The sequence below is a fragment of the Ochlerotatus camptorhynchus genome, unplaced genomic scaffold (genome assembly GCF_037179485.1).
Source record: "Ochlerotatus camptorhynchus isolate MF236.1 unplaced genomic scaffold, CSIRO-AGI_Acam_v1.1 ptg000320l, whole genome shotgun sequence".
Taxonomy (NCBI): Eukaryota; Metazoa; Arthropoda; class Insecta; order Diptera; family Culicidae; genus Ochlerotatus; species Ochlerotatus camptorhynchus.
The window spans coordinates 2,700,493-2,728,133 of NW_027040808.1; the positions used below are offsets into that span (position 1 = coordinate 2,700,493).

General features: G+C 37.3%; 2 protein-coding genes across 4 annotated transcripts in view; both read left to right on the top strand.

Annotated features, from left to right (window-relative positions):
- The first annotated feature begins 123 nt into the window (after positions 1–123).
- Positions 124–3,438, top strand: LOC135707824 (RNA-binding protein Rsf1-like). The gene is made up of 2 exons (XM_065229722.1): positions 124–319; positions 1,886–3,438. Exon 2 carries the CDS (start codon positions 1,985–1,987, stop codon positions 2,573–2,575), a length of 591 nt encoding a protein of 196 aa, XP_065085794.1. The 5' UTR covers positions 124–319; positions 1,886–1,984; the 3' UTR covers positions 2,576–3,438.
- Positions 3,439–22,664: 19,226 nt separating this feature from the next.
- The window catches only part of bark (protein bark beetle), a 77,196-nt gene continuing 72,219 nt past the window's right edge, over positions 22,665–27,641 (top strand). For 2 of the 3 annotated variants that reach the window (XM_065229723.1, XM_065229725.1), the window contains exon 1: positions 22,665–22,967. The gene's annotated coding sequence lies outside the window, so the exon portion shown is untranslated. Of the gene's footprint in view, positions 23,249–27,641 lie in introns of all 3 variants that reach the window. The other variant, XM_065229724.1, reaches the window with a different exon arrangement.

Below are 27,641 nucleotides of genomic sequence, written 5' to 3' on the forward strand. Positions count from 1 at the left end.
GTAAGTTTCCACCCGTTGGTAGTACGAAGGTACGAAGGACCCCTCGATTCATCCCCTCCACAGGCGTTATGAAACTTAACGAAAGCAAACAGTTGTGAAATTGATTCAGCAGCAGCGTCATTCCGTCTTCATCGTTTCATAGGATCGGACGTAAACAGTTATTTCTCCGTTTTGCAGTGGTGATTCATCTTTTATTCAGTGGAAGATACAGTTCAGAGCACAGGTCTGAGAAAATTGAAAGCCAAAGCCAACATCGTGCGCCATCTTCGCCAAACGCCGCCGTCCGTTCTGCATCGACGAAGCTCGCTCATTTTCGACGGTAACCCTTTTCAGCCACCACAAAACCAATTATTTCAACGTTTTTTCGATCAGAACCGCTTTACGACAAAACTCTTCAGTTCTTTTTCCGTAGTAGTGAAAATTATTGATTTTTCATTCTCTGCAACGAAACCGTATAAGTGCTTGTGCGTGCCTTGTTGAAACAAAGAACGACGCCATATTGGAGATCTAGTGAAACCAAAAGTCTGTGGAAAATTATTCTTCGTGTTCAAAAGCAGTCCTTAATCAACGATAGAAAGTCGCTCTAATTTTCTTCGATTTCTTCGCTTCGCTAAAATTGCAATTCAATGGATTTCCTTTACATAATCGGCGATTTCACCAATTCTGGTGAATTTCTTCGTTGGCGTCGTTTTGAGCTTCTTCATCAAAAATTAAAAAGCATACATTTGGCTCCGAGTGATTCATAGCGTATTAAGAGTAGTTTCAAACCGTCATCGGCTAAAAATAGTATTTTTCCTGCTAACCGAGTAATCCTACGGACGAGTGAAAATCGCATCGCCATCTTGCTACTGCGTCAAACGAAAAATCAATATTTCTCCGAGCGTAACATGCTAGAAGAAGAAACAAGACACGATCACGCAATACGAAATTTGTGATCTGGCATGGCTTTTCCATGCGAGAAACCACATTTAGTTGTTTGAGCTAGAAAATTGCATGGATTTTATTTATTTTATGTTGAACCCGCCACTAATGTTCTTTTTCGGTGTACCTGCCCTGGAACACTTCCTTCGTGTATTATCATCTTATATCACATGATTCGAGATAAATTTACAAAATCATCTTTTACTTCATTATTTTCTCCATTTATGTTAAAATTAAAAAAAATAATATCTTCGATATAAATGTATCGTGCTTCAATTCTATATCGTTGTGGCGTTTCTAAGCCCTTCCTTTCGCCTCCAAGCAAAAATTTCCATGTTGTAAAAATCTGCAAACTGCTCAACCTAAAAAGCCAGTCTCATTGCGTTTCCTTACTAGCCTGCAATCGAATATTGATTCACATCTGCGCACTAAACACCATCTAAAACCAACAAGAAAAAACCAAAATGGCGACTACATCTGATTAGAAAATCCTACCTCACACATCGAATAGCTACGTTTCCTCATCTACGCTTTCAACTCCGATTCTTCGTATCTATATAACAGCCTTCTACCTACCAATCCTACTATTATGTGCAGTTTTATACTTCAACTATTTATTTTCGATTGCCACCAAAAATCCTGTTAGAGAGCCACGTTCTACGACACACAGAATGTTTTGTTTGATATAGCACACACATTTACCAAATCGAATATCAAAAGTGTCTACGACGCATGTGTTAACTGAAGCATCATTGCAAGCAAAAGAGTAGCTATCAAATGCAAACCTCTAGTACTGTTACTTCGCCGCAAGAGTAGAAGCGCACGGATGATGCTAACAGTAGAGACAATTCAGTTACACATTCATCGAGCCTATGTTCAACACCAACCAAAAAAAAAAATCATAAACCATATCTATCTGAGTAACTTATTTTGCTACGAACCACTATTCTGATCAATTCCACAGTAATCACATTCTACGAAACCGACGTATATCAGCGCAACGTCGACAACTACGCAAGGCACGCCACGCACACTCGTCGATTGAAAAGTTTGAACAGTAAAAATGAGCGAAGACAAGGGCACTAGGGTCTACGTCGGCAACCTCACCGATAAAGTGAAGAAGGAAGATCTCGAGGGAGAATTCACCAAGTACGGTAAATTGAACTCTGTTTGGGTAGCTTTCAATCCCCCAGGTTTTGCGTTCATTGAATTCGAAAACAAAGAGGAAGCCGAGTCGGCATGCGACAACTTGAACGGCCAGGATATCCTCGGTTCCAAGCTACGTGTTGAGATCTCCAAGGGCCGTCGTAATTCCCGTGGAGGCCCACGTGGTTTCCGTGGTCCACCAGGAGGGCGCTCCGGCAGTAGCGGCGGTTTCCGTTCCAGCTCTCGTGGTGGCTTCCGCGACGGAGGTGGCTACCGTAATGGAGGTAGCAGTGGAGGATTCCGTGGTGCAAGCCGTAGCGGAAGCCGGTTCGATAGCTACGGAAGCAGTCGCTCCAGCGGTGGATCTGGTGGCTACAGTCGTGATTCGGGTCGCGATAGCTACAGCAGTGGTGGCTTCGGAAGCGGCTATGGTGGCGGTCGAAGCAGCGGCGGCGGCGGTGGACGATTCCGATCAAGGTCACCGGTTGGCGCCCGTGGTAGATACTAAGTGTGTAGCATTTAAGCTGATTGAGCTGCTGTCTCTCGTTTTATGCGGCGTAGTATTTCCACTTGAAATAAAACGTCATATATAACTTTAAATATGGATGCAGTTGTTCATGCACGACCTTATTTATTTTACTGGAAACGATTTAATGTTTTCGTTCACTCTATGGCGATAGAGAATGGCACTTGAAAATTTCTCGTTAAAAAGCTATAGATGAGTTAGACCCCACTGAATGATCCACATTCAAATGCTCTTAGGACAATTGTTTAGACGATGCCAGTAATGTAACTTTTGCAAGGGAGCATATTTTGAGATTCGCCAAAAATGAAACTATTTTGTACTGTTTTATATGTGTTTTAATATATAAAATAGCTGAAGCAAACCCTAACAAAACCTGAACGACAAAAATGTCAAAATGACTAAATCGTTCGCCCTAAACTGAATTCATTAACTTTTGTGTTAATCCAAAACGTGTATAAATCGGCAAATAAAACATACTCATAGATGAAAACTACATGATTTAAAAAAAGAAATGGATGGAAACAAGTGAAACGACGCCAAATTTACTCCTGTTCGAAATTAAAGTCCAAACAAAGTGAACACGTGGTGCAATATCTTCTGAAGGAGAGAAACTTTAGAACGAGATTATCGCGATAACAGTTGAACAAGATCGATGTACCCTCGTCATATGCCTGGATAAGCAGATAGACAGACACACATACACATACAACACACATTTACATAATGTATGGTTGTTTTTACTGTGAGACTCCACACACCTTTCCTGACACATGCAAATGAAAACATTTTATCTGAGTTATGTTAAGAGAATAGATAAAAAAAAATAAATCCATATAATCACTTAATCTCGGTTTCGCATTAGTTTTGTTTTTAATTGATGACACCTTGACTGATAAATGAAAATCATTGTGTAATCGTTAATTTTTCATCATACAATTTACATTTTGTTTATAGCACATTATGTTTGGTAAATGTTTCAGGAACTATAGAAAAGGTAAGTATTCAATTCACTTTTCATGCAACTGCATTAGGTATTTGCATCCTTATTCGTACATCACTGCCCCCTTAGAATAGAAAAAAAAATGCACTGATAAAGATTTTTGCGCTAAGTTGCGCTTTGAAAGTTTTACATTCGAACTACACGCGACAAATGTTGTACCGTGTGAACAGGATCGCGTATTGAATATCACTCAAAAACGCGTAACGGTTGGGTTGGTGTCCCGGCTGTTTTACACATCTGAAAGCAGAGCGATGCGACTTTTTTCAACAAACGATTGATAGCCGCAACATTCTCAGCATTCAAGGGCAGCGACAAAATGTTTCTGCGGTCGGACATTCATGATGAGTTTCATATTGCAGATTAGCAATAATGTTGCAGCTACAAACTGATGCTGAAATATGTCTGTCCTCCGTATCACACCTCGTTTATAGAAGTAATATTTTCAAAGCCTATAGAATTGTACACTAGGTTGTTCCTTCTACGGCAAAGTTTCTCAGTTGACCTAGAGTCGGTGTATAATGAGTCACGCCAAGAGTGAAGCCAAGTCTACCTATTGAACCGTCAAACCGGCTACCTATTGGGCAAAGTAAACAAACATTACGATGCTATGAAAGGTCCACGAAAGGTATTGCAATAAAATATAAAATATAATCGAAGAAATGAGCATAAACACGCAGTGAGCATTAAATTTTCATGGGATACGTTCGGTAATGATCAGTAATGAGAATTTCTACTATTTTTTGTTAAGATAATTTGACAAAATCACTGATATAATGATTTACTACAGCCGCATTTTTTTTCTTTCGCTAGAAGTCATTTAATGTTGTTGTAGAAGTCCTTTGTTGCCAAGTGAAAAGAATGGGAATCTTCCGAAAACCGTGATGCGAGTTCAACTGTTTTTCTCTTGACGTGACTCATTATACACCGACTCTAAGTTGACCAAAATCTTTCAAGTGACCGATATCTTAGTTCAGATTTATTTTACGTGGCGCTAGTGTACATGTGCACTTGTTGTACATATTGCTATGAAAGCTATGTCATGAGATCATGGTCATCTAAGAATTTGCTGTCTTCGACAAAGTTGTTCAGGCACACATAGTCTTCGGGATGGTAAATCTAATTTTAATATATTTTTTGCGTTTCGGGTACATTCAAGACCTCTTCCGTAATCTTAACCGCATAAAATCAGAATTGAGTGTAGTTAATTGAACACTCGTAGGTCACTCGTAACTTGACCGGGATGAGATTTGAATTAGTGACTTTGGCGTGAGAGGTATGGATATTAATCACTACGCTGGGGTCGTTCCCAAGTGCGGGATGCTATAAAAGTATTCGCTATTCTGCTAAAATTCGTCGAAGTTTCAAAATATTGAAAACTTATCCAGGTTATAAGCATTGAGAAATGCTTTCATGTCGAGAATTTAAAAAATATCAAATATTAAAAAAAAAATCTGATCCTTTTATATAAGTCTGCAATGGTTCGCCAATAGTTAGTATTCATTGAATAGGAAAGCTAAAAATCCATGAAAAATGTGGAATGTCTGGGCTGATTCTAAGGAAATTCTAAAGAAAATTCAAAAGAGAACAGTTCCACATGGAAAGGAAAAACAGGCACAGAAAATGCTTCATGATCTGAGGTTACTAAACTTTTTTGAAAGAATCTTCTTGAGCTTCTCTGTTTTTTCTTCTTTGATTTGTTTTCCGCGCTGAGCACTAATGCTACAGACGCCAGGGAGGCAGCTCTCACACCTGGACCCTACATATCGACCCATCAACTAATGAACCGGGGACCAACGGCTTTACTCCCCTTCTAAAGGAAGGCGTGATCAGAGATGTTATGCCTCAGAACATCCCGGCGGCGCCGACTGTGATTGAACCCAGGCCTGATGGCGTGAGAGGTAATCACGCTTACCACTAAACCACCGGCGCCGCTAAACTTTTCTTATTTTCGCTAAATTTCCAGGAATCAGAAAAAAATACCTGCGTCGAGGATAAAAGTCCTGTAATTATTTACAGAATCAGTTCACTGGTCAAACAAGGGAGACGGTCAATCCGGGAGATTAGCGGGGGAAAAGAATCCGAGAAAAGCTCGTGAATTTCGATGAAAAAACGAGAAAAATAAGCTTCATTACATTTGCTGAAAAAATATATATTCTGGACCTTCCAAAATGGTTTATACCTTCAAGATGGCCTAGATTTTCGAGATACAGTAATTTTAAAGAACTATTAAGAATATACTGAAGAAAATTCTAAACGAGTTTTGAGGAGATTTTAGAATAAATTCTAGGTATACCACTTAAGTAATTTAGAAAAAAATTCAAAGAAAGTTTTGGAAAGACCTCTGATGGCGGTAAGCTCCAACTCGGATTAACTTTTAATATCGTCCCTGATTGGAGGATCTGCCAAATATTTGCTAAGGATCGTATTGATTAACATTGGTTTCGATAGCAAAACAGATTCGTGATCAGGTTTTAATCCGAGGATAATACCGATTGGAGCTTACCACTAAAAGGTAGGATTGATTATTACTCCAAGTCAATTGTACAAAGAGGTTCAATGTATTTTTTAGAAGAGTTAATAATTTGGTTTGTTTTTAAGGAAAATTCCATGACGATCCATACTGGTCTATTTTTAGTGAATATTCGAAATAAGTTCTGAAAACATGTTCTAGAGAGTTCTGATGACAATTCCAATGTAATTTCTAGTGAATTCTGAAGAGAGTTGCGAGGGCATGGCAAGAAAAATACCAAAGGAGTACCGTGGAGGCCCCACATATGACGCAGTTAAAAACATCTCAAGTTCAATGTTTAATTAATAATTTTTATTTCCTATAGTTTATTTGTTAAGCTCAAATATCCAACTGAACTCCACAGAGCCGAGAACCATTAAATAATGTTATAATTATATTCAAATATTAAGTGGTACATAGTTTATAAGTTCTTCTTATTCTTCTTTGGGGGCGACTTGAGTTTACCTTCCGCTTTCATCCCATGTTTCATCGGATTGTTTTTCCAACAGCAGCGCCCTTCTCGGTATACCTCACTATCCTGAATTTGCAGTAGAAATACGCATCATTTTTGCACTAGAAAACAGGTGGAAAAAATTTCTCGACCATTTATTGGCGAATCAAAGCAAAGCCAAAACTGGTCATGCGACACCTAGTTTTTAGCTCCGCATTCACAAAAATGATGATGTACTAAAAAAAAAGTGTCATGCAATTTGTCACATATCAAAACGTCATTAACATTTTCACCCACTCGCCTTTTGTGAGTCAATCGTCACTTTGATTCCTCAATAACGACATGAATGGTAAAGTTTACGTGAAGGAATGTCTGCAAAACAGATTACTACCCTTCATCAGGCAGCATGACAAACCTGCAATCTTTTGACCTGATCTTGCTTCCTGCCACTATTCAAAGGATTCGCTGAAGTGGTACAAGAAACATAAAGTCACATATGTGCCAAAAGAGGTGGGTGAATCCGCCAAATTGCCCTGAGACTCGCCCTATCGCTTAGGCAAAGCTTAGTTTTATTTAATTCACAATTGTATTTATAATTAACGGAACAGTCTATACTTCCACAGTTATTAATTGGGAGGCTTCAGGGGTTGAAACAGTTGACGTTTTTTTTACTACACTCGCTTCGTTCTCATGCGCGACAGTCTGTTTGTATTCGTACACTCATGCTCTACCGTCATCTCTCTCACACAATACAACCGGTAGAATAATATTCGAGCCAAAAGAAAATTATCAAATAACTATCATATGACATGAGTGACTTCCTTTAATTCCCCAATTTGGTGTAGATTAAGCCATTTCTTATCAGAAATGTTATTCCTAGGACATCATTGCTTGCTATTTTCAGAATTCACACCAGCACAACATGAAAAAAACTAAAATACATACATTCGTGACGGACTTCGGCGACAGTGTCGTATGACAGAGCCTGTCATATGACATTTCAGTTTGGTACTGTACTATGATAGCTTGTTTTGCAAGTGTCGGAGGCAAAGGCAGTCGATTATCACAGAAAATGTGTCGACTACCGGGATCGCTTACAAGACTGTCAGTGCCTATAGCATTTTTGCATTAGTAAAATTGTGTGGCAAGTAAAATCACACTCTACACCCGAAAAATTCCTAGACCGGACCGGGAATCAAAACCAGCCACCTCCAGCATGGTATTGCTTTATAGCTGTGCCTTTACCGACTGACCTAAGGGAGGCCCCAGGGACTGTATTATTTCTAAATATGGGTTCTTGATTTTTTTTCAACATCTGGGGATCTTTTAAATTTTTTAAAATCCCACAATCTGTCCTATATTGTTGGAAAAATTCCAATCCTGCTTTTTTTCCTTCTAAATCTAGGATTGATTTTTAAAAGCTACAAATCTAAAAAAATCATATTCTAAAACCAAACATATGCCAAAGCCTCAGAATCCTTATTAAAAATAAAACTTTTTGTACAGATCTCAATGGTATTAAAACATTTTCTTGCTCCGAGATCTTTGTATCAAGTTCAAGATTTCTAAAACAAATTCTTAATTTAACTCTCCAACCCAAAACGTCTGAGACTGAAAAAATGCTAAAATTATCATAACTTCATCATTTTTTATCAGATTTATTATCTATTCATCTAAAAAACCGCAAACTTCTCACGGTTTGATGGGCCTTTAAGCTTTAATTTGATTCGAAATGGGTTAGTTTTTTTTTTGTTGGAGGTTTGGAGTTAATTTCTATCTCAAAGATTCGGTAAAGTGACCTATTCAGACCGATAGCGTTCGACTTTCAAATCATTAGAGGACTTAAGGCTATCAAAGTTATTCAAACTGATTCTAAGTAAGGTAAATAACGGCTTCGGCACCCGTTGACTTTTTTCACCAAATCACTTCGCCTAATATATTCAAACGATTCCTTAGTCTATCATTTTAAATCTGATTGGAGTTTTACGACCGAGAAAATGCATTTTTCCTGCTTTTTTTCCTTGAAATACATACGTCTAATTCCTTGTTGCCGATAATAGAACAGAAGGTTAACAAGCAGTTCAAATGGAAAGGTTGCCGAAAAAAAAAATATTGCCCGCAACAATCACACTCACCTGAGAAGTTTGGAGCGTTGTTAAAACGTTTTGAAACAGTTTTGGACAATTTTGCCGATTGGAATTGATTGAGCAGCAAGCAGAACATAAATGTAAACAAACAAACGCGTGAAATGTGTGCGTGATACTGAAAAAATGCTAATAGAATTTTGGACGCTGCTTAGACTGACGAGAATACCTAAATTCCCCTATCTAGAAAATAACGTGATATTGCAGTGATGTCAACAAACACGTTTTCTTTAAACCATGGCCCACTTAGTAATGGAACAAACTTTTTTGCTTATTAAAGCACTCCTAGTGGACGATTAGATTAGGCTTATAGCGAAGACAACAAATCAAGAAGCCTGGCAAATTCGTTCGAAGCATTTCCCTTTGAGCGGCAGATGACGCGATTGTACCTGTCTCATAGCGTTTGTATGAGAAAATGGAAGAGTTGCCAGTCTTCTTGATTTGTTGTCTTCGCTTATAGGCGATTAGAGTAAGGCTTATAGGCATACTGCGCCACCCTAATAAAAAATGGTATGGTTAATTTGCTTAACGACGTGTTCGGGATATTATCCAAACCATTTAGGGAAAAGTTCAATCATTTGGGTTATCGTTCGCTTATGGTATTTTTTTTAGGTCATTAGGCAACCAAATCGATCACTCAAGCAGAAAACCGTAGCTAGAACCTGCTAGAACCCGTGCTCGAAAACTATGACATCCTGCTGACCAATTCCAGTGGGTGCATACTTATGGATGATGAAACCACAGACAAACAGACATAACACTCACAAGTTGTTCATCGAACAAGCATTTAACGGTCAATTTAAAAGTATCGTAGTTGGTAGTACCGCCACCTGTGGCGCGCATAGTCAATACCCCTGCGTTTGACGTTTACACACTACCGCCATCTGTTCAGCGCACTACCTACCACAGTATAATCAACAGATGGCGGTAATGTTTTAGCGACGTTATTTTACAATGAGAAATATTCAATGTGTTATGTCTGTTTGTCTGTGATGAAACCTATGTAAAGGCCGACTTCGGACAGCTTCCAGAATCAAAAGGCTCGAGAAGGTGTCCCTGGCAGATTCAAATTTGTTTTTGCGGATAAAATCGCACGCAAATATATGATCTGGCAGGCAATTTGCAGAGCGGCCAGAAGACAAAGGTTTTCATCACTGAGAAAATTAATCTCGGAGGTTTACAAAACCGAATATCTCCAGAAGCAAACTCTGACCTTCATCCAGTCACATGATGGCCCGGTGTCATTTTGGTCGGATCTTGTGTCAAACAATGACAGCAGAGTACAGTTTGTTCTGAAAACCCTCAATCCACCCAATGATCCCCAGTTCAGGCCCATTGAAAACTACTGAGCAATTATGAAGAGGAAACGATGGTAAAAGGTACAGTCATCAAAACGGCAACTGAGATGAAAAATTGGTGGGTTAAAATCGCCAAAACAGTGGACGAGACCGTCGTGCACCGCTTGATGGGTCGTATCAAGGGAAAAAATCCGAGAATTCCTTCGAAACCGCGGCGAATAATAAATCGTTTAGTTTTTTTTTTCTTAAAATATAAGGAATACACTTGAGTGAAAACCGTTTTCAAATCCGAGATAGACCCAAATGATGTTGTTCCATTACTAAGTGGGCCATGCTTTATGAAAAGCAAGGAATTATGTAGAAGTTCAGGGAACTTCATAGAAGCTCGGCTAGATTATTTTCGAGAATTTCGTAGAATTCAGGGAGATTTGTAGATGGGAATATTATAGAAATTATAAAATTGAGATCTTGGTCCAATTTTCAGGAACATTGAATTGAGAAATATTTATAAGTTCAGCAATCTTGGTAAACAAGCTATAAACAAATCGTGTATGTTAAGAAAACTTCGTAGAAGTCGACGTAACTTTTCAGCAATTAGGAGAACTTTCCACAAATGTAGTGAACTTCATTGAGACTCAGGTATAAGTTTAATTGATTGGGAAGAAGTCCAGGGAGCTTCATTTGAGTCCATGGAATTGATTAAAGAAGGTTTGTAGAACTACAGGAACCTTCGTATAGGTTTTATAGAACTTATTTTCCTTGATTCGTTTTCCGTCGATCTTGTTTTCCGTACTGAGTACCCTTCCTGTCGACCCATCAACTCATGGACCGGGGACCAACAGCTTTACTTCCCTTCCAAAGGAAGGCGTGATCAGAGATTTTATGCCTCAGAAAATCCCGGTAGTGCCGACTGAGATTAAATCCATGAAACTATAGTGAAAATACTATCATTTCATCTAGTAGCCATTTGTATCCCGTTGTGCCCACAGACCCCATATAACATTACATAATTTAGTTATCATATGGAATATTATATTATATTTATTTGTTTTCATTACCCTGATAAAGAATTTCCCGTTGAATTATTTATGTTATAATCGGTTTAAAGCCTTGTTCAATTGGAGTCACTGCTTTCGTTTGACTCCAAATCAGTGTCTTCCAGCTGGTGAATTGATTGTAGATCCAGCATATTTCTAGCATCCTCAACCAAATCCATCTCTCGCTTGTCGCTAACATCTCTTAAACTAGAAATGAATGGATCTGACGATTCTATGAGCCGATGGATCAAGTCTTCATTTACTGTCGTCCTAGATATCTTCGTGCTATGATCGATTCGGTACCTTTTAAAATATGTTTATATTAGTTGATTAAACACAATATTAATAGAAAATATCTAGGTACCTCTTTAAGTCTTTATTACGACTTTCTTGCGCCTCTTCTGACAATTGGCCTATTTGAACAAGAAAGCTTTCCACAACTTTAGATCCGTGAATCAGAATTTTGTGAACAGTAATTGGCAAATAATACCAGCGGTACAATTCCACAAATTTCTCAGCAGTTGCTTGGCAGTAGCTATCAAATTTTTTAGTATTTATTCCCATGCCAGATGCCAGAGTTTGAAGGTTTGCAGCACATCGTTGTATTAGCTCTAGATCAATCCCGGTGATATCAGCTGATTTTTCTGGATTTTGGAAAAACTTACGAGCGGAATTTCCATCATTCGACTTGCCTGCACCTCCTGAGCGCGGCTGATCGACCGTTAGACCCATTTCTGTCTTAAACCTGTGCTGAATATGTTTCTTGCGAGCATTCACTATGTCTCTGTCCACGGGTTTGCCATTTCTTCACAAGTAATTTATAGGAAATATGAATTAAAAAACTCAAAGAATCTAATCCAGGCGTGTAAGGTTGATAGTCCGTATTGAAAAGTGCTGACGTCGATGGTTTTACCAACAATCAATACGAAACTAACGATTTTAAATTGGCTCACCACTTTAGTAGCCTATTGGTCCCAAGCAAACGATTAACGTACCCTATTCTAGTCGAAATTCTAGTACTACGCAATGTTTGTTTTGATTCGCTATGAAAGTTTGACAGATAAAATGAGGGGTAATTGGTTTTTCCTATGTTTCGAGGGGTGAATCGATTAGCTTGGGACCGAAGAGAGTACCAGAGCCAAAAAGTTGAGTACGTTATTTCGGGACCTTCTAGTCTTAGAGTTACCTCTATGGTTTTACTCTCAACTCGCTTAATGTCGTTCATTTCCTTTGGCGTATCTTTACAGATGTAACAGGTCTGCGAAGATTTTGTTGATGTTATCGCATTAATGGCTTCCCATCAACCATCGTCAGATCAATTTTATAATTTATTTTTATCGTTCTTCCATTAAAATTCATAACAGTTGGTTGTTCAAGCTCAGCAATCTGTTTGTCAATGTATTGTTGTGCATTAATTGTCAACTCAGTACTTTCGGCTGAATATTGGATCCTAATTGGCCTGCAGTATCTAGTAGATGATGGACGCTTATTCTGGAAAAGCAGTTTTCCATTTGCCTCTGCTTTTATGGGCACTAACGATGTAACGAACATACTTTTGTCAGAAATAGTAGCTTAACAATACAACATTATTGAGATCAGCAAGGATTCCTTTTAGGGGTAACAACCCAGACAACCAGAAGTCGTATAACAATGAGCAGACAGTATCGTAAATTGCTACAGTTTAAGGCAAAATCGCATATAAGAATGGCATGCATCGCATTATGTTTAAGTTAAATCGTATAGAATGCAAATTTCCGACCTATATGCGATGACTCATTTTTCCGTCGTACTGTATCACGAATCAGATCGGATTACATCGTAAGACTTTTCAAAGTGAATTTGTTATTACAGATTAAATCGTATATGATGTTAAATCAACTCGTTTAAAATTAAATTAAAATTTACGCGTATATGGCCTCCACTTTTGTACGTAAAAGCCATTTCTTTGCATTCTATACGATTTGTTTGTTTGTATATATGTTTGTATATCACGAAAACAACTTTGAATATACGTGCATTCTGGTTGTCTGGGAACTTCTCTTTGCATCCAACACTTTGTTGAATGAAGGAAAAAGGTTTGCATTGCGCTGAACGGCACCTATACGCAATCTTTCATATTGATGTTTCGTCAGATTCAGATCCAATAGCATGGCAAGAGCTTCATTATTTGTAAACGGAACAAGAGATTTAGACCCTGAACGTTGCAATGACAACACTTGCGTTGCTCTTGATGGACTTCTTTGTGTAATATCTTGCACAATAGTCGCGGAATCGTGTTTACCCTCCTCTCTTAGTTTCATTTGAGTAGCATATGCTAATTCAGCCGTTGGATATTTGCTCCTTAAATCCGATGTCTCCCGTCTTTTTACAACTTCGCGGCTGTCTTCGAATGCCAGTAGCTTTCTGCCACGTTTAGCAGATGAGGATGGCGAAGGAATGTTATTAATACTTTTCGAAGCAAGTTTGAACGGGCTGGTAAAGTAATCACTGCTATATACTTTTTCTTCGATTCGGTTATGTTTTTGCCATAGCTTTTTTTAAAAATATTTACACATTGATCGTACAGTTTGTTTAGCTTCTATGGCAGCTGCTACCATTAGCTCAGGTTCAATTTCATAATGAGTGAAAACTTCGTTGCAAACGGAGGCAACCTTTGCATTTCCTATGGAGTTTTTCCAAATGGAAAATAGCTTTCGTTCATCGATGTCAACTGAAATAGAGAATCGATAACCTCATTTTAATGTTGTTCAGTATATTTGGATGATATTTTCTCAAAAACCATTCCCCAGCAATGAAACACAAGAACTACATGAATGCAGAATATCAAGAACAAAATGCAATTCCATTAATATAATTAAAAAAAATATTTTACTTACCTTCTTTACAATTGGACATATTATCACAATTTTCAGAAAATTATTTGCAAACGAATTTTTACTCTCGAATGACAGCTAAAAACTGGTAATCATGGGTTGCTATGTCAAAATCAAACAAACAAAACATGGTGGGTGGTTAGAATGCTGTACATAAAACATTGGTCAGCTCACATGCATACAACGGGATACACTACATGGCTACTAGATGAAATGATAGTATTTTCACTATAGTTTCATCATATTGAGGAGCCGTCTGCCCCTCTTTGCCTCTTTGAAGTTTGTGGATGCTTGAAATTTGGCTATTTTGAGCTGATATTGCCTACAGTATTTTCTGTTTTGCCGATAGCACTTTTTTGTCTTGAGTAAAGTTGTGTACTTTATTGATTTTGAATAAGTTGCACAACAATATAGTCATCTAAAACAAATGATTTGGGAAATATTTACAAAAAACGGATTTTTGAGACCCTTCTATAAAAATCGCTGCATAACTCAAAATCGCAAGCAGATAGAGACCTGGCATCTTCTACAAAGTTTTTATTTGTGAAACAACCTACAACGAAGCTGAAGATTTTATATCTCTATATGGTCAAACTAAAAAGTTAGATTTTGCAGCACCCCCTGTGGTGAAGTTCCGAACTAAAATTAAACTTCATTCAATGGGTCTTGTCATTTATAAAAACTCATCTGACGACACCCAATTGAAAAAAAAAACTACTGTGAAAGGTGCTAATGAAAAAAGTTCATGGATTTGGCCTTTCGCACCACTGTGCACCGGTGCCGCTAAGTTTTATAGAATTTAGTTGATATCCATGGATTTTCATCATGATTCGAATGGATGTTTTTCAAAGTCTTGAAAAATGAAAAGGTTTACTCAGTATTATCACTATCATTATCAAACAGGAATAACACTCACAATCACATTCATCGCAAATAAGGTTTTAGTTGGCAATGTGCTTGCATTTGTCATGTTGGCGCCATTGAAGCGTCAAGCAAGCGACCAAATTTCAAACTTATCAGTGATGCTAGCTCGTTTTAGGTCAATTTAGTAGATGTCAGCTCTTGGAAATGATAAGTGGCTAAGGCATCCCACTGGAGACACATACCACACCTGTCGAACACAGCAAAAAAAGTTGCTGACTATAACATCCAAATTACTGCAAATTGGTTTCCTCTTGTGTAATATTACGCTGTACGATGTACACATAATTTAAGAAAAAAATCGTTTGGATGACTGTAATATTGTATCAACGATTGCCAGTTATTGATGTTCAATATATCAACATGAATATCATTGATTGATACATATTATATTTGTTTGCTGTGTACACATTAAAGTGATGAGCGGTGGTAGTAATAGCACTCATTTGCGACGCATTACCACGTTTGAAAACTTGTTTTTAGCTAAAGAACAATCGCACTAAACAAACAAAACAAATCCTTAAGAAAAGGTCTGAGCTTTTACGAATATCTTCTATGGATGCGTATTTCTCGTATTTCTACAAAATTCAATCAAACCGACATCACTGACTTGCATTTGTTTTGTTTATAGTCAACACAACTGGTGTGTTGACAGATTGAGGGAAAAGCAACTAGTGAAAAAAAAATACATGAACGACCCAAGTAACAAGTTTGGTTTTATGATGGTTCTGAAGACAATGATTTAGACTTGTATAATGCTTTAAAACCACTATAAAACTTGCAATGCTACTGGGGGAGAGATGCTTCGGTTGCACAGTGGGAAAAAATTGACACCACCGCGACTAAATTGAATATCTCGGCTGCCAAACGGTTTCAGTCAACATGTTATACATATTCTTAAAGGAAAAACTCTGCTGGATCGATTGGTGGTGATCTCATTGGCAGGAGACTTTTGCGTACCGAGATAGAAAGCCGGGATCAACCCGAGTTTGGTAAAGTAGGAAATGCCACTATCTATCTACATAATTTTACACTTTACTTAACGTATATTATTGGAAATGTATAGTTCTAAGTATATATGGTGTAGAGACACCATATACGCTCTCAGGGAAACTCTACTGGCCTAAACCCATGCGAATTCCGAAAGCCGTGTGGGACAACCGAAGCGAGAAAAAAAGGCTTATTATCATTTAAAGAGTGCCACCAAAATAAATGTGATAGCCTATGTTGGCAAGTTGATTAATTTTGGTTTCCTCCATAAATATTCTACTTATTTTACTGTTGAGCTTTGTTTCAATTTAGTTATTTTACCGCACGTATCAATCATTTCAAGATTTCGCGACCGTACCGAACAAATTCTATACTAAAGAAACTCAAAAAAACTTTTGGTGAGCTCTACCGCATTGCGAATCACTTCTGTGTAAGGCGTAGGCGCGTTGATTCCGACAGCCGCGAAAAGTTAAACATGCATCAATACCACATAAGGAAAGATCGATGTTACGTATGGTATAGTTCATAGATTAACATTGACTGCTGTTTACAAATGTAAGTACTTGAACACTAAGAAATAAGTTAACTCAAATGCTTTAACCGCATATATAAGAGATTTCGCGTATTGAGAGAATAATATAGTAATCGAGTATAACAAACTCATGGGAATACAATACCTCCAAAAGTTTAAAAGCTATTAATTGTCACATACCTCTACTTTTACTTATTTCCTAAACTATTCCTCTCCTTCTTAATCTGCTTAAGGCTATTGGTCTGCCTGCGTTTTCTTTTTAAAGTTCAAGACTAAATAAGAAGATTTATTCTACAACTTGTTGAGGTTAGTTGCCTCCCTAAGCGGACCCCCCGCATCCTAATTCTTTTGTTAATCTACCTAATGTGATTAGACTTTCTGAAGTTTCTTATTTAAGTTCATTTGATGATTATGATATCTCATTAGTCTAATTTAATAAATTATTAAAAGCTCTAATTCACCTAATCAATCATAACCCATGCTTTATTAAGTACCTGCACTTGTGCTTGTAATCTAAAATTAAACGTGTTTCAAGTACTTTTGATTTAAGCCTATACCTATTTATTATATCTTAGTTTGACCCAGGTAACACCTTCATGTTGAAGTTAGTTTCCTAGCTGATTTTTAAATTATATAGGATATATGTTCCAATTACGCTCTCACGTTTCCACTATGTCGCACCACAAAAATACATATGGGTATGTCACATTAGAAGCACACCACAGTGGAAATCCCGAGCCATAGTTCACACACTTATCCCAAATCAAAATGAAGCAGATATAAGATTAGTTACAATACCATGTACAAAAATGATGTTTAACATTGTTTCCTGAGTAATACTTCAATGAAAACAACAATGAAAACTTGTCACGCAAATAGAAGGAGCACCGTTGGGCACTTTCTGAAATATTTCAATAGTATAATTCCCTTGCAAACCCAAATAAATCTATCTGCGTAAAAATAAATAAAATAAGGGTGATTTGCGGCAAAACCCGCCAGTATCACACCCAACGTCAGTGCCTGTACGTAAGCGTACTACGACGCGTCTCTCAATTAAAGGAGTAACAAGTGTGATACTATCACTGCTAGACTAGATCTTTGGTTCTCTCATGCAGTGGTTTATCAGAGAGGGGAAGCTTAGTAATCCCCATTGCCTGTCCATGACGCCATTCTATCGCGGCATGAGCCAGCAACGCCGACCATAAACCTACCGTCTCCAACACTCCACTATAAAGCATGAAATTAAGCCCGCCCACCAACAGCAAGGTGCAAAAACTAGCCAATGGGAGGGATGTAATATTGTATCTACATCAGCTTGAATTACGTTGATCGATATTACATTTTTTTTTTGCTTGACGATATTTTTGATGTATTTCCTTATAAGAGTTATGTATGTTAGTCTGTGGTATTATTATGAAGATCAGAAACACTTTTTCACAGAATTTCAAATGTTTTCAACCTGTATATGAGTCGTTTGCATGTAGCAAAAGAGTAAATAAAGGCTAATTATCAGCCGTTAATAGGCAAGTAATGAAGAAATTCAACGTCGCACGCTATGTCTGAAGGCACTTTTTTTACAACATTCATGTACCTTAGATTTTCCTTGACAGTATTGATCCTTACAATTTATTTATTTATTTGTCGTCAATCAGTGTAGACCGTTTTACAATTGTTGTCTTAAGGGCTATTTTTACAATTTTGTCTTTGTTTATATTTTTTATAATATGTCTTAAGAAAAAGTTAAAACATTACATGATGACTGAATTAATCTAAATGGCATTAAAGAGTTCTCTTTGACTGTCAAGTAAGATACGTATTGATTATGTCGACTTTGACCAAAATCAATTAATAATTGTTGCTAGAACAACTTCTTAATTAATTTCTCTTCCCTCATAAGAGTAAAAGAGAAAGAAACGAGCAGGACAGTCTGAGGCAGCCACGTAATCATAGTAGGCATTGATTTTCGTCCTGTTTCGAATGTTTTTGTTTTTATTTGAGGTATCGTGCAAATCTGGAAAAATTAAAAAAAAAACTTTATGAAGAAAATAGAGAGTTCGCTTGTTGTGCTTCGAAAAAGCGACTCTGTAAAAAAAATCAAGCCACTTTAGCCGACGATGGTTGAAAGATTTTTACTCCATGGAGTTCAGTAAAGGAGATTGTAGGCAGGGTGCCTTGCATTCATTTTGGCTAAAAAAATGTTTTGTGAAATTATGGAACAATAAGATATTGTGATAATATTTTGTTTATGTAAACATCAAGAAAATATTGTGAAGTTTGTGCTTGGCACATAATACCAGCCAATTTTGCCACATGAGAGTCGCAATAAGCGATTTTGTCATTTATCTCACCCTCTCTTCGCTCTTCACTCTTCGCGAAGAGGCGATCAGAAAATCGCTCATTGTGACTCTGTCAAAGCTAAATTTTCAGGTTTTATGTGTCAAACACAAACTTTACAATCTTTTACAAATCAATACAAAATATCATCATAATCTCTTATTAGTCCATAATTTCATAAAACATTTTTTTAGTCAAAATGAATGGAAGGCACCCTGATTGTAGGTATCCGAAATTTTTGTGTCCCGTACTCAGCAGGTGGTGAAGGTGGCATTTGCCACCAAAACATCCTGAGGGATGGACAATTTGCTTGGATTTAAAAAAAAAGATATGTTTGACTCAATGGCGAGATCGAAAATAAATTCTGGCAACCATGACGAATTGGTTTGAAAATCGTCTAACCGATTATACAGGAATGAAACTCACATGAGGCTAGTTACTCTTGCCCAGTGAGATTAGGTAGTCCTAACCTTGAATTACTACAGAATTCCTAGAGCTTCATTGCAATTCCCATATTTTGAATAAGAAAACAATTAGGAAGGTTCAACGACTTTCTAGGAAAATCTGCGAACTATAGGGAACTGTAGTGAATTTTAGGAAAGCTCGGCAAACTATAAATAAGTTCCTCCAAAGAAGCAGAGAAATTCAACATCTTTCAGAGAAGTTCATTGAACTTCAGGAAAGACTTCATGAAAATAATTCTTCAAACTTTAAAGGTGTGCTTCGCTCTCCAGATCTGCCAACTTCAGGGACATTTTGTGAGCTTTAGGGGAGTTCAATGCCCTCCTGGTAAGTTCTACGAACTTCAAGAGAGTTCTGTGAACTATAACAACATTATATGAATTTCAATGATGTTCTGCAAACAGTTCTTTAAACGTGAGGAAATTTTTGCAACCTTTAAGATGGTCTTTGAACCACAGGAAAATTTAATAACATTAGGAAAGTACTATGAATTTTGAAAAACGTCTGAGAATTTCTAGAAAAAAAAAACAAGAACATCAAAGAACATCATGAAAGTTAGAAGAATTTCATCTAAGTTCAACGAAATCAAGGACAAACATATGAACAGGGATTTGAATTTGAATGTATAATATAAGCTGTCTCATCGGGTCGTTTGGTGGAACAACTACCACTCCATGTCTTAGAAAACAGGTATAATATATAATATAAATGAGAGTTTGCCACCTAAAAAAAATCGTGAGTACGGCTCACGCATGTTACATTGCCGTTTACCGGTATAAAAAAGGGAGCAGTTTATGAAAATTGAGCTTCTTAAATATCCAGAAGACCAAACTCGACAGTCAAAGTTGTGCGGGTGTGTAGATGTTTGTAAGAAAAAAACCCCACAGAAAAACAAAAAAAAAAATCATAAAAAATTTCAAATTATGTCGGACGCACGTTTCAGAATTCAGACTTCAGAATCTCTCCAAATTGGCAGATGAAAGTAAGCATCACTTTGTTGCCAAAAGCATTAGATAGTTAGCAGGCAAAAAACTAGTCTAGGTCAGTTTTTCAAACGTCGCAGGAAGACCAATGCGTTTAAATTTGAAACAGTCAGGAAAAAAATCTAAGATTTCTCACGAAGATTTACTCATCTTTAAGAAAGATCTTAATCTGAGTGTTAATAAGGTCAGTATGTAACAGTTATCTTTATAACTTTATATTTTACATGACTTTTAACTATACTTTTGTTATATTACAGACGCTAAAATTGGCTAAATTTATGAGACATACCGGCCGTCAAACTATCCAGCCCGGCCTCAAATCAGCTATGAGGAAAGACAACGCGGGCAAGAATGATCCCAATAACGCAATTTGGCGGCTGCAGCAAATGCGACTCAGCATACGCAATTTGGATTCGCTGGTCACCATTGTAGGTGCTTGATAAACGCCATTGCCTGATAATCGTGCAGTTTTTGACGGATGAAATTTTAATCATCAGCCAAAGAAAAACAACACATCGCTGATTTTTCGATATGTTGTGTAAAAAAGCCTAAATGTTAAAGGAAAAATATAAAAACACATTGCACCCTCTATCTACAAACCATGAAAACCATAATAAACGAATACAATCAACGTTTTCAAATATAAAATCCCAATTTTTTAACATCATTATATTGCATCATTACAAGTACTTTTAAATACCTTTCATTTGATATTTTGATCTTTAAAATTGGCCAAGCTATAATTTAAAAAAAAAAAAAAAAAAAAAAATAAACCGTTTTTTGGACTACCCTAACGTTGAAATAGTCACCCTCCTAATGACAAAAAAAAAAATTACGATAAAGATCAAAACTACCATTTCCTACCAAAATCTGAAAACCCCTATATCTTTTTGCAATGGAATGGTTCAATAATAGTAAATTTAGAGACTAAACCATTGTTTAATTATTTTATTAATTAAACATTCTGAGATCATGACATTGTTACAATATCTGACGGTACCGAATAGGGAATCTTACTGTATCATTGAAACTCAGTGTTTTGACAACTTTAATCCCCTTTTGAATCATTTTCAGCTGAATTTGTTTCTATCCGTAACAGTTTTGTATCATCAATAGTCCGTATACGCCTTTGTTAACAGCTAAGTAAACTTCAAAACACTTTTTCTCAAAAAACCCAAGATGAAATATTTTAAAATCTTCGCAGATTTGATTGTTAGGATCAATACTAACTTCCTGTGAAGATAAAACTGAGATACATGAATGTTGCAAAAAAAAGTGCCTTCAGACATAGCGTGCGTCGTTTGTTTTAAATAATCTGGTAAAATATCCTTGCAATGCAAAAACAGATTGCTCCACCCAGATAGTGGGTCAGCTCAAGGTCTCCCCTATTTACGCCAATGATGACGCATTGTTCAAAGAAAAATTGAGAAACAGGATATTTTTATCCAGGCCAACATTAGAGCCATTTCTCCCAAGTCAGCAATGTCAGTTGCCGATTTTCGAGTCCGACCCATATCAGTTTTTAAATTTAAACTCCTCATGGGCTACTTGTATGAATTTTCAAAAAATCATGCTGATGACGTGTGCTTGAGCTCCATTAGGTCAATAATAAGCCAGAACCGCATGCAGATTTCATACCCTTTGCGTTAGGCTTCAAACAGTTGTGAAACAATCGTACATAGATGCACACTGTAAGTACTGATACAAAGGCTATTCATCCAACGGATTACATCACCAATGACGACAGCTTTCCCAACAGCCAATGTGGGTCAGCATAATGTTTTGAGATCGTAACATACCAACATCGGAAAAAAGGGGGTTTGTTGTTTTTGGATCATTTTTTCTCTCACACGCACATTCTCAAACGCTCAACGGCCACAGGTGTTTGATGTGCGAAGCTTTGTTGGGAATGCAATTTTCTCGTAACCCACACCCCTCCCCCTCAATTCTAATGTATGGGTGATACCAGCCGCGCCAAACTTTGCGTTTTACACCTTTCCGTGAACAGGTAAGTCCGGTGAAACAATGACGTCGCCACTTGAGTTGGGCAAACATGTTTTGGGTATGTGTGTGAGTGCAGTTGGGGGATAGGGATGTTCACGTGTCTCGTTAGTTGAAAAAAAAATCTAATTTTCTGAAGATTAGGAAACTTATGTAGAATTGTTAAATGAAGGGAAAACGTTATAGCAATAAGAAGCTTGATCAATATCTTGCAATCACCTAAAGCCGGTCACACTGTTTGGACCATGCAGCAGACTGAACTCTCCGGAGCTGTTGATACCCGGTTTGACCAGTTCTCCGGTATCAAAGTGTTGGAGAACGACGATAGAGAAGCATGAGAGTGAGAAGCCCCATCGCATCGCCACAACTATACTCATACCATCCACACTGAAACTGAAGCCCACAAGCTCTCCGCTCCAACTGGCCGCCGCTGTTGTTGTTTCAAACGGAAAGGTGATACACAGCTAAAGGTATAAGGTATCCCCACACTAATACGACGACCGTGCACCGAAACCCACTGCTCGGTGCTGGACTTTCGGTTGAGGCAACCAGCTAACGTGATGTTAGTTTCATCATTACAACTTCGCGGACCGCACCTAGTTCTGGACCGAGCAAGAGCTCAGAGTCCCGATCCGAATAGACCAAAATTCGTTTTATCAAATAGATCAACTCGTGAAAGTGGTGCATTTCGGGCGTAGCACGTGCCGTGAGTGATTGAAAGCAGTTTTCCTCGCGGGAAAGTTGCATAAATGTGGTGAAAAGCGACGTCGAAAGTGCCCCAACAAATTCGAATCTTCCGACGCGTGAAGAAGCATAATTTTCTTCGACTTTGGCTGCGGGTTAGTGCTTTTACTGTTCTTTCTTTCTTTCTTCTTGTGGCAGGCCGCAACCAACCAGCACAGCAGTGTCAGTTGTGGTCGGTGGTGGTCCAAAGCCAGTATAACCAGAAGAAGTTATAAGTACAGAAAAAAAAAAAACGTAGTGTTGGAATGCTGTGTCGATTGTGAAACCTAGTTTTGTATGCTTCTGAGGGTTTTGGTGCATCAAATGAATGGAGCTTGATTTGCCACAATGAGTGTGTGGTAATGTTTGGGAACCTCACATTCAAGCCATTATTACGGTATGTAACAACAATAACAACATAAGCACTGTATCTTCTAGGAAATGTGTGTCTTATCGGTGAAGATAAAGATAAGCGTGGAGTGGTTGGTTGAAAAAGTGAAAATTGTTTACATTTTTTTCTTTTTGAATTGGACATATTTGAGAGTGAATCTGTAGGAAAACAAAAACAGCGAGACGCATAAGAAAATTCCCCACCAGCATCAGGGTGTGGATTCATTAACACGTACGTATGTGTAGTTGAGCTTCAATTGCACAAACTGCGGCCAAAGATACTGAAAGGTTTCTCTCGTCTTACTTACCGACTGGATGGCGTCAGAATGTCGTCGTTGTCGTCGTCGTCTCCACAGCAGTGGATGGTTTTGCTGATTCTTTGTTCGTCGATAGTGCTAGCGGAGATTCGGAGTTGTTGACCTTGGGGGCGCCAGCCAGTCAGTTGGTGGGTACAGCAGTTGGTCATATATAGTAGTGAGTCACCACACACCATCCCTTGTTGTCCCTCGTGCATAGGCAATAGGGATGGGCGGGAAAGGTGGTGTGGGGCGATTGGGTTTAGAGCGTGAGGTTGAGCGCAGTGGGTTATTATTACAAGATATGTATGGCTAGCCCAGCTGTGAAGCTGTGGAATGTGGGTTAAATTCACGAGAGAACCATTCGCTTGAGGCATGCAGTTTGTTGGCTATGTTGCGAATTGATTTATATCCATAGCTATATTTAGCATGGCATGGGAAGGACATCATATTGCAGTTGATTTCGGCTATATAAATTACAGATTGTTTCAATGACTTTTGCCTTATTGTTGTGGGCAACGCCTCGAAATTAGCGATGTGGTTTGCTGGAACATTCAACTCCATTCTGTTATGGAAAATTGATCATTCTTGCGAAATGAAAAGTAACGCATTATTTCAGGGCTGTGGATTAGACCGATTCAAAATTTGAAATTTTCACTCCACATTTCTCAAACGGTTCCAAATCGGGTCCTGATTAGTTTTCCAAACTTTTAACTCAATTGGCAAGAAACTAAGTTTGCACAAGCCATTTGAAGTTTATATGGACAGTACTATGGAAAACCAAAATTTTTGTTCATTGTCTTCTAGTCTTTTTCCATATTGCACTGTTAAATAGTTCTATTACTATTTTTATGGAAAATTTTCTCAGCTATAACTTTGCAGAAGATTGTTTTTCAACCAAACGTCAACTATTTAATATTAATTGTTTAAGAGATTGATAATCTTATAGCATGATCAAGCAGCTATTTTGTGTGCAACACTGTATTCTGCAGTGTGACATAGCTAGTAGCCATGATTTATGTGCTCTATCCTCCGAGCCAGAAATACCAATGTTGCCTGCTGAACAATTGATTGAGCATAATCATAAGAAATCATCAGTGACTTGAATCATTAATAACTTTTGTTCCTTACATTTTATCGAAAAGTAATCTTCAACACAGTTGTAGCTGAAAAAATTCCCTACGAAAAAAGCTATCAATTTTTAAAGCATGGTGAATTGTTAGATAGATATGCGCATGAGCATGAGTATGATTGACCGCCCACGGTTGCTACTCTGTTATTACCAGATCAGCTGTACTTACACAGAGAACCAATAGACGATGCTTGGGACTAGCAATCATTCTCAATGTGTAAAAACTGGTGATCTCAAACTAGGCAATTCCAGCGCCGGCCGCGCTCGAAGGTCAAGAAAAGAATGGGTAGGAATGTGTAGACTTGACACTCGCTTTGATGGAAGCCAAGAAATCCTCTACACTTCCACGAGAAATCACTGGGATGTTGGATAAGGGTTTGCAGCAGGGTTCGTTTTGGTATACTTTTTTCGACCCATCGTAGGTATCTTAAAACACAAACGTCAAAATTCCGGATCCATCTCGTCGATATATAATTAATAAAATATAACAAAATGCAAACAACCTCGATCTTAGTCACTCAATTTCCTTAAACTCAAGCTATGTATGCATATTTTAATTGTATGGTATGATTGAACTCAACTTTACCTATTTAATGAATCCACAATTTATGTTAAAAATCAATTTGCTAAATAATCTAGGTTATTTACAAGGCATACAAGAGTTATAAAAAACAAGTATCAATGAATGATTCTTGAAATAGCAAAACTTTGCAAAGGTAAAACAATTTAAAAACATTGGCCTAATGTATGATGATATTCAATTTATTCTCTGTGTTATTCATATTCTGAAAACCATAGATCATATTGTATTATAATAAAATAAAATGTAAATAACAATGATCTACAGGATCAACTATTTTCTGTAAATGAAAATGATAGTTATAATAATATAATGAGATTTTAAATATGTGAAATAAAAATAATTTACTTAATGAATGTTATTAAGTATTACAAAATACAAATAAGCTCGATTTTAGTCAACCTCTGTACATTTAACTGATTTCAACTTTTCAACTTCAACTTTGATTAAAACAAACACTTTATTATGCACCATGGAATGGTTTAACGCAATGTGGGTGAATTTTTAGATATATACATATGAACAAAAAATTATAAACTTCAACAGGTTTGTGCCATGTCAGTTTCTTACTAAATGAGTTCAAATTTTGGGAGACTAATCAGGTCCCAATGTGGAACCGTTTGATCAAATTTTGCATCAGTCTACTGTGGATTCAGAGTCGAAATCGGACACATTTTTACGGATTTGTTGCGGATTTGAGTTTTCAGTCGTGAAAATCGCGAAGGGACTGACGTGCTGTCACAGAAAAGCGGAATAATTGTTGTGGTGCGAATTGTTTTTGGTATTTTTGGGTTTTTTTTTGAAAAATCACGATTTTATTTTCATCGTGTATTATGATGTACAGAGCAGTGATGCCAACATTCCAGTATAAACTGGAATCCTCCAGTTTGTTTGGATGCATCCAGTCGAACAGTTAAAGTTTGAAATCTTCAAGGTCTTTAGATACCATCCAATTTTATCCAGTTTTCCATTACTAAAAGCAAAATAATTTTGAAGTACGATTACCAGCACAAAATGATTAAGATGCTCACACTTTAAACGTTTATACTGGAATTGAAATCTGGAAATGAAGTGTTTAATTAAAATGAAACCTTTTAAATTTGTCAAACCTCTTAACGGAATCCCTTTATGAAGAGCTTTGAGTGTGTTGGTTTATTTCCTTTTAATTCTGTTATAATTGTTTATCTTTTGACATATACGCGTATTTCGTCTAAATTGCAGACTTCATCAGTGCCAAGTATTCAAGCTCTTCATAAAATGCAATATTGCAATTGAAATCTGCAATATGCGTGGCATTTCTTCGATCAAACTCGCTATACGACAACGGAACAGGCGTATCACAGCATCGACACTAATTTTGCATGTTTGGTATCATGACAGTTGACATCATTTTATGTCAAAGTTAACCTAACTGATGTTAATGGTGTATCTCTGTTGATTATCTACCAATATTATTTGAAGTTATCGGGGCTTCTTATACCTTCATCATCTTCTGTTGTGAATTTATTTAATGCCATTGAAGTAGAAGTTTAGCTGATTCTTTTGCAGGATATCTACTTATTTTGCTAAATAATATTTCCTGTGTTTTGCAGATTTCTTCAGAACTTTTCGAATAATTTCCATGTTTATAAGAAAGCTGTTTTCTAATTGCGATGATAAATTTTAAGGCGTGATAATCAGTTTTACAATCCAAACCATTAACAGTTGAAGTTTAACATTAACTTAAGTCTAAGATCTCATAAGATATCAAAGCCTTATAGTTTCAAACTACAAGACCAAAATCTAGAAACATTTCAAAGTGCCAAAATCCCAGAATTAGAAGAATGAAGTCTTTGTAGCCATTTGTAATTTCAAATTCGCAATCATATAATGTTCAAAGCATGATATCTTAAAAAAATCTAAGCTTCAGAATGTCCAATCCATGAAGCCAGAGGTGTAGCGTGGCTGGGGGTTCGTTGTTGATAACTACATTATTCAATTTGATTTGCCCGCACCCCTTGTACGCTACGCTGCTACTTGAATCTTGATCCTCATATACAGGATCTCATTTTTTTTATGGAGAAATTAAGTTCTCTCATAAATTCCTCCATAATACCAAGCGGTGGTAATTAACGATTTTAAATTGGCTCACTACTTGACTAGCCTATTGATCCCAAGCACATCAATATGCGTACCCCATTCTAGTTGAAACTCTAGTACTATATTACGTTTGTTTTGATTTGCTATGGAAGTTTGGCAGATAAAATGAGGGGTTCGTGGATTTTCCTATGTTTCGAGAGGTGCATCGATTAGCTTGGGACCGAAGATAGTACCAGAGCTGAGCCAAAAAGATGAGCATTTTTCTTCGGGACCTTCTGGTCTTAGAGTTACCTCTATGATAATACCACAGGTT

Excerpts from the sequence above, each read along its gene's own strand:
- LOC135707824 (XM_065229722.1), top strand. The coding sequence starts at position 1,985 with ATGAGCGAAGACAAGGGCACTAGGGTCTACGTCGGCAACCTCACCGAT.